Here is a 12,839-nt window from a genome sequence, read left to right as displayed (position 1 = left end):
ACAGGAATCTTTTTCATTAATTAGCTTCTAGGGCTGTTGTGGGCTAAATGCTTGAGCAAATGAGTTATAATACTGGAAAGGTACTTTGTTGGTAGCTAGCTATGTCCTTCTTATACTTTGTTTTAAAATTAGAGCTATTTGTATGAAATAACTTTGTATAATGAGAAAAACTCTGGGACTTCCCAGTCAAGGGACCTGAATGTAAATCCTACCTTGATAACTATAAGGATTGACCCCCGACAAGTCATTTCTCCTCCTTCAGCTCCATTGACTTCATCTACCAAATGGAAATATTATTTGTCCTCTCTAGCTCCTGAGGTTGTTTTGAGAATGCTTTGGAAATCTGAATTCTGTAAAAATAGAAATTGTTTCTCCTGGATTATAAATTCCTTGAGGGCATGATTTAGGTATTGTTTGTCCTTGTTTACCTCTCTGTTTTGCACAAGTTAGATGCTATAAGTGATCTTTGTTCTCAGATGTCACCTTATAAAAGGTCTTGAATTTAGACTTTAGGTTGCAGGCAGTTGGGGGTGGGTTAGAGAGAAGATAATACAGGAATACAGAGTTTTGTCTAGAAATGTCTTCTGCAAAGTTCTCAGCTTTTGTACATCCAGAAAATTTATAAAAGTTTGTTGACTTGTTTTGTAATTGACTTGCCTAAGATTACACAGCTAGGTTATTATTATAAAGTGTTTGAGACTGGATTTGAATTCAGGGCCAGTGCTCTAGCCACTGCACCCCCTATCTGCCCCCATCAAAGACTGTTTACTGGTTCTTCTTGTGGTCAATCTCCTCCTACCTTTGAATAGAAAAGGAAACTAAGGTCTAGAAAAGAAAAGGAACTTGTCCAAGACAATATAGGTAATAAAGTGGCAAAGCCAGTGTTTGAACCTTTTGAAGAAGACAATATGAAAACATAGTATTATAAGATGGATTGTTTTAGGGAGAGCTACCAGGAATCTATCAAGGTGATACATATAATTATGAGATGATGAGGACTTGGACAAAGATGGTGGTAGTAGAACAGGAAAGAAGGGGCAGGTGGAGTGACATTAAAGAAAATGCCACATGATTTGATTACTGAGTCGATATGAGGAGAGTAGAGGAAGTAAAAGTTTCCAATTCATTTTTCGGTGCAAACTATTGTGTGCAAAGAAAACTAGAGAATTTCGGTACAATTGACAGGAAAAATACAGAAAGAGAGCTCTTTTTAAGGGACATGATGCATGAGTTTGAAGACCTGCTGGGATGGTTAGGCAGATATATCCCTAGTCACTTGGAGATAGAGTAATAGAAGTCAGGACAGCACTTGGCTCTGTGGATATAGACTTGGAAGTCACTTCTGGAGGTAGTAAAAGTTAAATTAGTAAGATTTAGAGTCATCTGAATTAGACAAAGCAAAGAAAGAAGGGCCAAGGACTGAGCCTTAGGAACTGTCTGCATTTAAGACAAGAGGTAACAGAGAAGAAGGCCAGAAAGAGGAGGAGAACCAAGAAGTTGCACTATCCTGGAAGACCGGAGAAAGGGTGAACCTCAAGAAAACAGGGATGGGCTGTAGTATTTGTTGTAGAGAGATCTAGGTAGATGTGACTAGAGAAAAATGCCTAGAAAGAAACTAGTTTCAGAAAAGGGGAGTTCATAAGAATATAGGATTTATTCCTGGAAGGACCTGATGTCTGATGCAATGCACTTAGTGTGCATTTGGAAGAAGTAGAGACCAAGAAAGAGGAAATGACTTACCCAAGGTGAGAAAACATAGAGGATGAAGGGTTTGTGCCAAGGCTCTGACTCCAAATTCAGTGCTCTTTTCACTATCTTAAACAGATTCCTCCTGGAAGCCAGATTGTAAGGGGTTAGGGTAAAAAATGAGAGAGTAGAAGCAAGGAATGTAGACTTCTCTTTTTTTAGAAGCTTCATAGCTAGGTTGTCCAGTATCCTTTACATTAAAGAGAAGTAATAATGATCATAATTGCTCCTGAACTTTTTGAACTGATATTTTATTTTTCCAGTTACATGTTATAAAAGTTTTCCAACATTCATATTACATGCTTTTGCATATTTTAAAGTTCTATAATTTCCTTCCACCCTCTCTCCTCAGTGGCGAATACATACACATTTGTGTTTAACATGTTTACAGATCATTCATTTTCCGCATGAGAAATTAGGATTAAGGGAAAAGAAGGAAAACCATGAGTTGGGAACGAAAAAACATGAGAAATTTTAAAAAAGTGAATGTAATATTCACTCAGATTATGAAGGGTTTTTGTTTTGTTCTTTTTCCTCTGGATGTAGATTGCATGTCCCTAGCAGGTCTCCTAGGATTGTCCTAGCTCTTGAACTCTTTAAAATTTATAAGAATACAACCCTCTGAAGTAAGTGACCTGCTAGTAACCTGACTTTTCTGTTGCAGAAACTGAGGCTCAGAAAGTGACTTGTCCAAGGGAAGTTACCCAGCTGGCAAATATCAGAGCCAAGTGTCAAACCTAGGCCTGTTAAGCAAGTCCTGTGTTATTTTTTACTTTTGGGGCAATGTGGAAAGGACAGTGATTTCTTTCTTGATCTGACCTCTCCATAGAACACCCAGTTCTGTTCCAGCCTCCAGGAGCTATGATGCACCCCACTCAACTCCTAGCAGACAAAGCCTGCCAAAAGTCCTCCCTTGGACTTAAGGGATAACCAAAATCTGGAGGGGGAAGGGTACTGGCTGAGGTCCCATCTGTCAATCTTCCCCTATCAGGTCTGTGTCTCTGATGTGAATACTTCACTCTAAGTAAAAACTTCTTCTCTGTGCCCCCCCCCCCCCCCCCAGGCAAGAGGCTCCAGGAATGGTGCTGTGTGATCCTCTGCTTCTCCCTCATCGCCTTCAATCTGTGCCATCTTCTTCGGCTTGCTAGTCTGGAGCACACTCACCTGGTGCTGCTGGGAGTATGTGAGTATGTGAAGAAATCAGGATGTTTTGTGGCCTGAGAGGGGGGAAGTATCTGTGATTTCAATCTGCTTGACCTGTTTACCTATGAAACTGGATACTGGATCAAGTGATTTTCTTGGGAAAGATGACCAAGGAAGGGGGTGGAGAAGCATGCTCATCTAAGGATAGATGTGTGGTAAAAAGAACCCTGGTTTTGTCATAGATCCTGGCTGTGACTTTTATCCCTGTTACTTAATGTGTGACCCTGAACAAATCAGTGTACCTCTGCACCTTCTTTTTGAGAGAGATTGCATTCATTTATCCCTCAGGAATGATATAACATGAAATACTTTCCTAAATTTTGTATTGTGATCAAGCAAAAGGCTCATGTCCTGGTCCAACACAGGAGCCAAGAACCTAAGATCTTTATATGGGTAAAATGGGTTAAGAAAAACTGTCCTGGGAGTTCTCAATCTCTCTGATTAATTTTAGTCTCAGATTATTTCTGAATTTGGGCTTTTTTGCTTTTATCAATCTAGATCCTCTTTTAAATTCAAGTTGTTTCATGTGAGGAAGAGGAGGAGAAAAAGATGAAATTCTGGTAATTTGGGCATCTAGCACCCAAGTCCTAGAGAGTGACCAGGCTCAAATTCAGGTCTGGCAGTTTGAGGATGAGGGAGAGTCAGACTCCTACTTTTAGTTATGTATGTATTGATTGGAAAAGTAGTGTCAATATATTAGAGAGGAAAGAGACTGGATTAAGAGTCTAAGAATCTGGGTTCAAATTTCTGCTACTTTGCAATTTCAAACACTTCCCTTTGGTGCCAGCAAAAGTTCCTTCCAACTTTCAGACTGGTGAGCATTCTATTAGGAAGTTCTATCTTGTAGGCTAAAAAGGAATCAGAATAAAAAAAACCATCAGAAGGCTTTTGCATTTCTCCAGCTATGTGATCATGAGGACCAGGGTTGTGATAGTGGGTTCTAAAGGAAGGGTGAAATGTGGAGTCATTGTAGAAGAATTAGCAGGACTCAAGGAGTCCAGAGACCAGCCTGGGGAAAGAGGGAGGCTTTGTGTTAAAGCACTTCCTGACTCCCTCTCTTCTTTTAAGGGAGATGATAGGACTGCTCCTGCAGTTAGACTAGCTTAATTAGGCTTGGGTGCTGTGTTGGAAACACACTAGGTGAGGATGAAATGTTTGGTGTGGGGCTGGGAAGAGGTTGTTTTCTCTTTAACTGCATTGTTCTGATTGAGTTTATGACCTGGGGACCTGGATAACTAGATCAAGGTTCTGGCCCTCTCGTTCTGTAGGCCCAGTAAAACAGGCATTGTGGTTGTTTAGAATATTTCAAAAAAGACTTCTCATTTGGATAAGTCACTTGGGCAGTAGCAGGTAGGAATTTCCAACCCGAGTAGAAGACCAAGCTTCTGTAGTCCTGAGGCTGCTATTTACCATTCCTTTATAATATTCAAGCAAGCCAGTTATTTTCTCTGAGTCTCAATTTCTTTTTCTGTCAATGACAGAAATCTATATTCCTTTCTACATCTATTATTTTAAAATTATTGCCTATTTATTTTATACAGCTTCCTTTTTTTCCTGTTTTTTCTTTACATATTTATTTTTTTAAGACATTTAAAAAGTGAATTCCAAACTCTTTCCCTCTCTCCTGCTCCTGTCCCTTCCCCACTTGAGATGGCACTGAGATGGCAAACAGTGTGCTGTCCCAATTATAAATGGGAAGAAGTCATACAAAACATTTCCCTATCAGCCATGCTTCAAAAAGTAATAATAAAAAGCAAGAAACATAAAGTAAAAAAAAAGGTATCCTTATATTTAGTAGTCTTATATTTATAAATATGAGTTCCTCAATTCTTTTCTCTAATATTTTTCATCATGGATCCTTTGGAACTGTCTTGTTTGATCAGAATAGTCATGTCTTTCATAGATGTACAATGCTGCAAAGGATTACTATTACTATATACAATGTTCTTACTTCTGCTCAATTTTTTTTTTTTGCAAGGCAATGGGGTTAAGTGGCTTGCCTAGGGCCACAGAGCGAGCTAATTATTGTCTGAGGCTAGATTTGAACTCAGGTCCTCTTGACTCTAGGGCCAGTGCTGTATCCCACTGCGCCACCTAGCTGCCCCTCCTTTTTCTTTAAAGAAAGATTTTAGTTGAGTTTTACAATTTTTCCCCCTCATTTTGCTTCCCTCCCCCCACCCCCCACAGAAGGCATTCTGTTGGTCTTTACATTGTTTCCATGCTATACATTGATCTCAGTTGAATGTGATGAGAAAGAAATCCTGTCCTTAAGGAAGAAAAATAAAGTCTAAGAGAGAGCAAAATTTCATAAGATAATGTTTTTTTCCCCTAAATTAAAGGTTATAGTCTTTGGTCTTTGTTCAAACTCCACAATTCTTTCTCTGGATACAGATGGTATTCTCCATCACAGATAGTCCCAAATTGTCCCTGATTGTTGCACTGATGGAATGAGCTAGCCCATGTTGTGTTAGGGTGTACAGTGTTTTTCTGGTTCTGCTTATCTCCTCAGCATCAGTTCATGCAAATCCCTCCAGGCTTTCCTGAATTCCCATCCTTCCTGGTTTCTAATTAGTGTTCCATGACATACATATACCACAGTTTGTTAAGCCATTCCCCAATTGAAGGACATTCACTTAATTTCCAATTCTTTGCCGCCACAAACAGGGGTGCTATGAATATTTTTTTGCAAGTGATGTTTTTAAATCATTTTTCATCATCTCTTCAGTGTATAGACCCCGTAGTGGCATTGCTGGGTCAAAGGGTATGCACATTTTTATTGCCCTTTGGGTGTAATTCCAAATTGCTCTCTGGAAAGGTTGGATAACTTCACAGTACTACCACCAATGCATTAGTGTCCCAAATTTCCCACATCCCTTCCAACATTGGAAGATTCACAGTTTATATAATCTTGAAAACAGTTGTTTATCTTTTTGTTCTTTTGTTCTCTAACAGGATTATGACATAAGAGGTGATTCCATGATATGCAAGTGAATTGGATTTCAGAGCCATTTGAGTCCAGTGACCAAATATAGGCAGTTTGACTACTGGGGATGGCCCTGGATGCAATGGGAGGCCTTTGCCTTTTTAAACTAAGTTCTTTAACAGGCAGGTCTCACTTTGAGGCAATGTCATTTCAGTACTAGTTAAGAAAGAAATGAGATTTACATAGTCAAAATAAAAATCAATTTGGGAGGGCAAGACTGACCTACAAAGTTTCTTGACCTAAAACAGAAACAATTGCTATTTGCCTTAATTCTGTGCCAATAGGGACCCAAACAATGACCAAGCTGGGCCTGGCATGGGACCTATTATTGGCTAATCTAGGAGAGCCAGTGTGATTTGGGTTTAAGGGATGTTCCTTAAGAAAGAAAACTAGTCCCTAAACCCTAATATATCTTCTCACAACAACTTCTGAGTAAATAGTAGGAGATTTTGTCATTAAACAGATGTGTGATTTTTGGCTTAGATCCTCTCAGTCATAGAATCATAGAGTCCAAATTCATTTCACGGGTAATTATTTTTCAAAGGTACTAAGTGGCAAAATCAGGATTCAAACTCTGGTTCTATGTAACTCTGGTGTTCAATGAGGGACCAAGAATGACCCTTGCAGAGAAAAATTATCTCTTCAGACCATCTTCAACCTGGGGCTATCTAAGATTAAAAAGATCTATCTCCCCAAGCTTGAGTTGATTACAACAGGCTTTTCCATTTAGATTAAATTCCTTACCAGAACTGTGCCCAAAGGGCTATAAGCCTATGTATACCTTTTGATCCAACAATACTTTGGGATTGTATCCCAAAGAGTTCATGTACCAAAAATTTACAGTAGCTCTTTTTTGTAGTGGAAAAGAATTAGGAATTGAGGGGATGCCCTTCAATTGGGAAATAGCTGAATAAATTGTGGTACATGAATGTGATGGAGTAATATTGTTTTGTAAGAAATCAGGAGCTCTAGTAGATTTCAGAAAAATCTGGAAAGACACATGAACCAATGCTGAGTGAATGAGCAAAATCAGGAGAACATTGTACATAGTAACAGCAACATTGTATGATGATCAACTATGATAGGCTTAACTTTTCTCAACAGTATAGTCATCAAAGAATTCTAAAAGATATGTGTTGGAAAATGCCATCTACATCCAAAGAAAGAATCTGAATGCAGATCAAAGCATACAATTTTTACTTTTTTTTTTTTTGGCAAAGCAGTAGGGTTAAGTGATTTGCCCTTGGTCACACAGCTAGGTAATTATTTAGTATCTGAGGTGGGATTTGAACTCAGTCTCCAGGGTTGGTGCTCTAACCATGGCACCACCTAGCTGTCCCTAACTTTAACTTTTTAAAATTTGATTTTTCTTTCTCATGGTTTTCACTTTTGTCCTGATTCTTCTACAACATGACTAATATGGAAATATGTTTAACATGATTGTAAATGTACAATTTATATCAGATTACTTGTCATCAGGAAGGGGATGGGAAGTAGAAAAATACCAGACACAAAATCTTACAAAATGAATGTTGAATGTTAAAAACTATCTTTACATGTTAGAAAAATACAATTAAAAAACCAGGGAAAATAAATTGCCTGCAAGCTTGGGTGGGATCTGATCACATTTGAAGAGAATTTATGCAGTCTCATTACCAGTAATTTCCTTCAAGAAAACTGAACTTTTTAAAATGAGGAATTTTAGAAAAAGGGGAGACCTTTGAATCTCCCCAAGACATTGGCTATTAATAATCATTTCTCTCAATGACTCCTTTTCCTTTTTCTTTAATTTATTTGGGATACAGACCTAATAGTGGTATTGCTATGTCATTCTCCAAAATACAACTTGCATTGTATACATTTGTCTGAACTTGTCTCTTCATTTAGATTGTAAACTTCTCCAGGGTAAGGACTATCTTTTCATATCCCCATAATGTCTGGTATATAATATGCATTTAATGTTTATTGAATTAATTTAGATCTATTCGATCTCTTAATTTTTATGATCCTATGATCATCCATCACTGTCTTGTGGTCATTGTGAATTTAGCACTCTTATGCATTAAGGATTCCAAAGAATGGAATGAGGGAAGGTCCTTCCAGGCCTTAACATGTCCAAACATCTCTGCAGGCATCTTAGAGCTGCCCCAGCAGTCTTTGCTCCCCAGTTGACAGCAGAGAATGAACCCTGGGAACACTGAGAGCTGCCTCTGTTACCTCTAGGGGATTCTAGATTCTTAATCCTGAGATGACTTAAAAGACCTCTCTTTGTAGGGGAGAAGTCAAAGACAAGTCAGGGGAGCCGGCACCACCTCCTTTCTGGAGCACTTCCTAAACTTTGGTTGTAATGATTTACATGGATACATGCTCCTGTGGTCTGCCTGCAACACCAGACTGACTTGTTAAAATAAACCAAAAAAAAAAACTGGTCTTAGAGTCAGAAGACTAGTTCAAGTTACAACCCAGGCACTTAAGAGCTATATAACCTTAGGCACACACTTTTATTTCCTCTTAGTGTGCTGACCTATAGTTGTACCTCCTAACTCATGAGGGAGGGTGTGTGTGTGTGTGTGTGAGAGAGAGAGAGAGAGAGAGAGAGAATATAACAGCTTGGTACAGTGGAGAGAATGCTGGAATCAGTGTCATAGGGTCTGGGGGTAAACCCCCCCAGACATCTGACCCCAGTTTCTTCATTGTAAAATGATGGGGTTAAACCAGGTGACCTCCAGGTCACTCTGGGTTTATGATCTCATATAAATCTGAATTATTATTGTTTGGGGATTAAGCTGTCTGCATGGGAATCTTCTGGAAGATTTTTTTTTTAACCAGCCATCAAAAAAATTCTCTCAAACTGTTAGCTTCTCTATGCAAATTCTGAGGTTTTAGAATCCTAGAATGTCAGAACTGGAAGGAATCTTAGATAAAGCTCCTCCTCTGGCTCCTCTCCTTTATTGAGCAGAGGAAGACACTGAGGCCCAGAGAGGAAATTAATTTCCCCAATTCACAGTTTAATGTTAATGCTAGAGTCAGGATAAGAGTTTTCTGATTACAAGCCCAGCATTTTTTTTTCTCTTTCACATGCTGAGGTTTTGGATTCAGGTAGATTTTGGCAGCTCTGGTAATATTTAAACCTCCTGGCTTACAACTCTGGAGTCAGCTGTTTGCTTCTCCTCAAAGGGTCCAAAAGCATAAAGTACCATGAGCCAGCCTCTCTTTTGAAGCAGTTGTTCTGTGGCCATTGAGCTCTGGCCTTCCCAATCCCATTAAAAAGCTTCTTGTCAGCCTAAGCCGATACCACGTAATCCGACTAATTTAAGCTGCTGGGACCTATGCCTAGGCTTTAGGAGAAAGAGCAGTGGCAGGGGGAAGACCCGGATCATTTGGAAGTCCCATTATTAACCTTTGAGGGCCCATGACCACCCTGTTCCAGTCTGTCCCAGCCTATGCTCCCTGATTGACTTTATGGTTTCTGTTTTTAAGTGGCCTATCATTAATTTCTAGGCAGTGTTGACACAGAATCTCAGGGCTGCTATTCTGATTGATTAGGGCCTGTTCAAACAATATTATCAGTGAATTGTCAAGCCTTATCTGAGTAGCTACTAGCATTAGGCTGAATGTGGGGGGAGGCAGGTCTCTCCTCTCCAAAGAAGAGTCACAGGACTCAATAATAAGTCCATCTCACTCTGGAACCAGGCACCTCTCAGAGTCTGGGCTCTCAGCCAAGCAGAGGTGCGATACCAAAGCTAAGGAATGATGATGAGCTTGACGTGAGGCTGAGGAACTCATTCAGCTTTGTTGGGTCAAGGGGCCATGAGGCTGATCAATGTGGAGCTGGCAGGGACCTTTACAGTCGTCTACCTTTTCCCCTGAGAGACTCAAATATTTTTTCCTGGGGGTGGAAATTTGTTGAGACCTGGTTGGGGAAGAGTTATGTTCCTCAAATGTAAAAAAAAATCTTGCCATTACTAAGGGTATTTCTAGTTTTATTATATATAACAACTCCCATTCCTATGGGGCTTCCAGATTTACAATGTATTCTTCATAACAAACTGATGAAGGAGGTGGCATAGAGGTCTTTAATCCCCATTTTATAGGATGAGAAACTGAAGCCCCCAAAAGAGCTAGGTTACATAGCAAGTCCAGGGTTCTTTTGCCTGTACAATACTATATGTCCTTTCCTTTTCTCAAGTCTGCCCCTTCACATTTCTATAATTGCTTCAACAAATCTCATAACAACCCTATGAAATAGGTACCATAAATATCATTGTCCCATATAAAAGGTAAAGAAACTAAGGCCCAGAGTTGAAATGATTTGCCCAGGATTACATGATTAGTAAATGGTAAGAACTGGGCTTCAGGTCATCTCATGACATACAAGGGCTCAAACTTTTGTCTGTGCTTCTACATTGCTTCTTTTGGGGCAAGTAGAGTCACATCCCAACCACTGGCAGCAGATCTAAATTTTATACTGCATAGTGTTTAACTGCCCATACAAGACTGTAGGTGGAGATGGCAGGACTCAAAAGTGCCCCAAGTGCATGGGTAGACCTGGCTTCTGGTCCTGGCCCTGCCACTAACCCTGGGTGAGATCAGCAAGTCTCTTCCCTATTCTGAGCCCATTTCCTCATTTGTAAAGTGAAGGTGGGGGGGAGGACTAGATGAGCTGCAGAGGCCATGGAACTAGATTAATTTAAACAAAACCCTTGCAGCTAAAAAATTCCACCTACAATCTGTTCTCTGCCCAATCAGTCACTGATGGAAAAAAGAGGCCTGGCTAAGTATTTTCTTGGTAATAAAAAATTTCTCATTATTCCATAGTGTTTTTCAATGATACAACATTATCACTGGAAGTGATAGTGAAGTAGTCGTGTAAATAAATATTGTTATCCCTATTTCACAGATGAGAGAACTGAGGCTTGGAGCAGTCTAATTGACTTGCTGAAGGTTATTCTGTAAGGACTTTAAACCACTGTCATTTGACTTCTAATCCAAGATTGTTTTTTTTTGTTTTGTAGTTTTTTCCTCTGCCACAGAGCTTTGGTTGAAGATGGGCGGGGAATTGAGTATTGCCTGTATTCAGCAGCTTGGAGTCTCAATAGATTACCTTTCCCAATCCCTTCTCCCTCAACCCTCTCCTCCCCTCCACACACACAACTGCCCTCTGAAGTCCCTAAATTGTTCTGATTACATAGTGTAACTGCCACAAAGATACTTTTTGATGGGCTGGGGAAAGCCATGGAATCAGGGAAGCAAACCTGAAAGAGTGGTACAGCCTGAACCCAATGAAGACTAATCTGGATTGTGGAGGTCTGGAGAGGAAGTTGACTGTGGTAGACAGTATTTGAATTCAAAGGCACCTATCTTCCTCTCCTTGTAATCTCCCCTCTTCTTTTTTATGTGGATAAGAAGAGAGCACCTACTCTCCAGGACCAGGAAAGGAAGATCTTTATGAATTGAAGTGTTCCACTAGGCCTCCAGAGATTCTCGTTAATGAGTATGATTTAAATAGTCAGATAATGAAAGTTTTACACTGGGCAGCCTCATGCAGAAGCAGGGCCCTGGCCCCTGGCCATCTCCCAGAGGGTTTGGCACAGGGAGAGGCCTATCTGGTGAGGTTCACCCTGACTTGGCCTCTCTCCCAGCATTGGGCCAGAGCCCTGCAGAACCTTCGCAGTTTTATCTACCTGTATTGAAGCACAGCCCCAGGTCTGCTTAGTAAGACTTAAGTCAATAATCTCTCCCAACTAGGTCAGAAGTCCATTCCAATGCTCCTAACTCTTTCAAGGGACCACAGAATTTAAAACTAAATGGGACTGGAAGCCATCTAGTGTCATCCCCTCATTTTACAGACGAGGAAGTTGAGATCAGAGATGTGTTGCCCAAGTTAACACTGCAATTTAGTGTTTGTGTCAGAGCCAGAATTAAAAAAAACAAAAACATGTTCTCTGACACCTATATAGCAGTTGGAAAATTTAATCATCTTTATATTAGCTGCAGGTCCAGCACTGTCCTGGAGGAGACAGTAGAAAAGATGCAGTCATTGCTCTCTTAAAGCTCATAGTTCAATCTGAGGAAAAGATGTGCTCTGAAAACAATATTTATATATCCACATCAGTATTATCCTTTAGAACTTAAATGAATGAGAAGTAGTTAAAAAAATAACCTTCCAGTATGGTGGTCAGAAGACTTTGGTTTGAGTCTATATCACCTACCTCAATGTCATTATTAAAAATGTACTTTAAAAAAAAGGCAGCTAGGTGGCGGTGGCGTAGTGGATAGAGCGCTGGCCTTGGAGTCAGGAGTACCTGAGTTCAAATCCGGCCTCAGACACTTAATAATTACCTAGCCATGTGGCCTTGGGCAAGCCACTTAACCCCATTGCCTTGCAAAAAAACTAAAAAAAACAATGTACTTTGTAAATTTTACAGTGTTTTTAAAATGTAAATTGGCATTTTTACTGTTTTAAATGAATAGAGAGCCTTGAAAGATTTTTGAACATTACATTTGCATAATTGGACTGTTTTAGTAAAATTAATCAATCACATTCAGGATGGGATTGAGAAGAGGGTGATGATGTACAATTCTGTCTCTGGCATCAAGGTAATTTTTTTCTTCTTCCTTCAGCCCTGAAGTCTTCCCTTCTTTCCTTATTCTCCCTGTGTCTTCCAGTCTCTGCCATGTGTTTGGCAGCTCACAGACTTCGATTCTTCCTGCCCCCCTTTCCTGGGACTCAGAATAAGGGAATCTAAAGAGGTGTATATAGTTTGGTTCTTTCCTATTGGGAATTTGGAGAAAACAAACTCTACCCATTAAAGACTTCTCTCTCTCTCTATCTTCCCATTATTTTAATATGAGGCTCCTTTGGACTAGGGTCCTTTTCAACTAATCCATGCTGGAGGATGAGTGA

At 39.8% G+C, this 12,839-nt stretch overlaps 1 protein-coding gene across 1 annotated transcript in view; it reads left to right on the top strand.

Moving 5' to 3' along the window:
* The window catches only part of PEDS1 (plasmanylethanolamine desaturase 1), a 35,191-nt gene that overhangs the window by 8,059 nt on the left and 14,293 nt on the right, over positions 1-12,839 (top strand). The window contains exon 2 of the mRNA XM_074190053.1: positions 2,810-2,929. Within this exon, the coding sequence (XP_074046154.1) occupies positions 2,810-2,929 (120 nt within the window). The remainder of the gene's footprint in view (positions 1-2,809; positions 2,930-12,839) is intronic.

The sequence above is a fragment of the Macrotis lagotis genome, chromosome 1 (assembly GCF_037893015.1).
Source record: "Macrotis lagotis isolate mMagLag1 chromosome 1, bilby.v1.9.chrom.fasta, whole genome shotgun sequence".
Lineage (NCBI taxonomy): Eukaryota > Metazoa > Chordata > Mammalia > Peramelemorphia > Peramelidae > Macrotis > Macrotis lagotis.
Note: the sequence above shows the minus strand (reverse complement) of the source record. Positions and strands in the feature narration are given on the sequence as shown.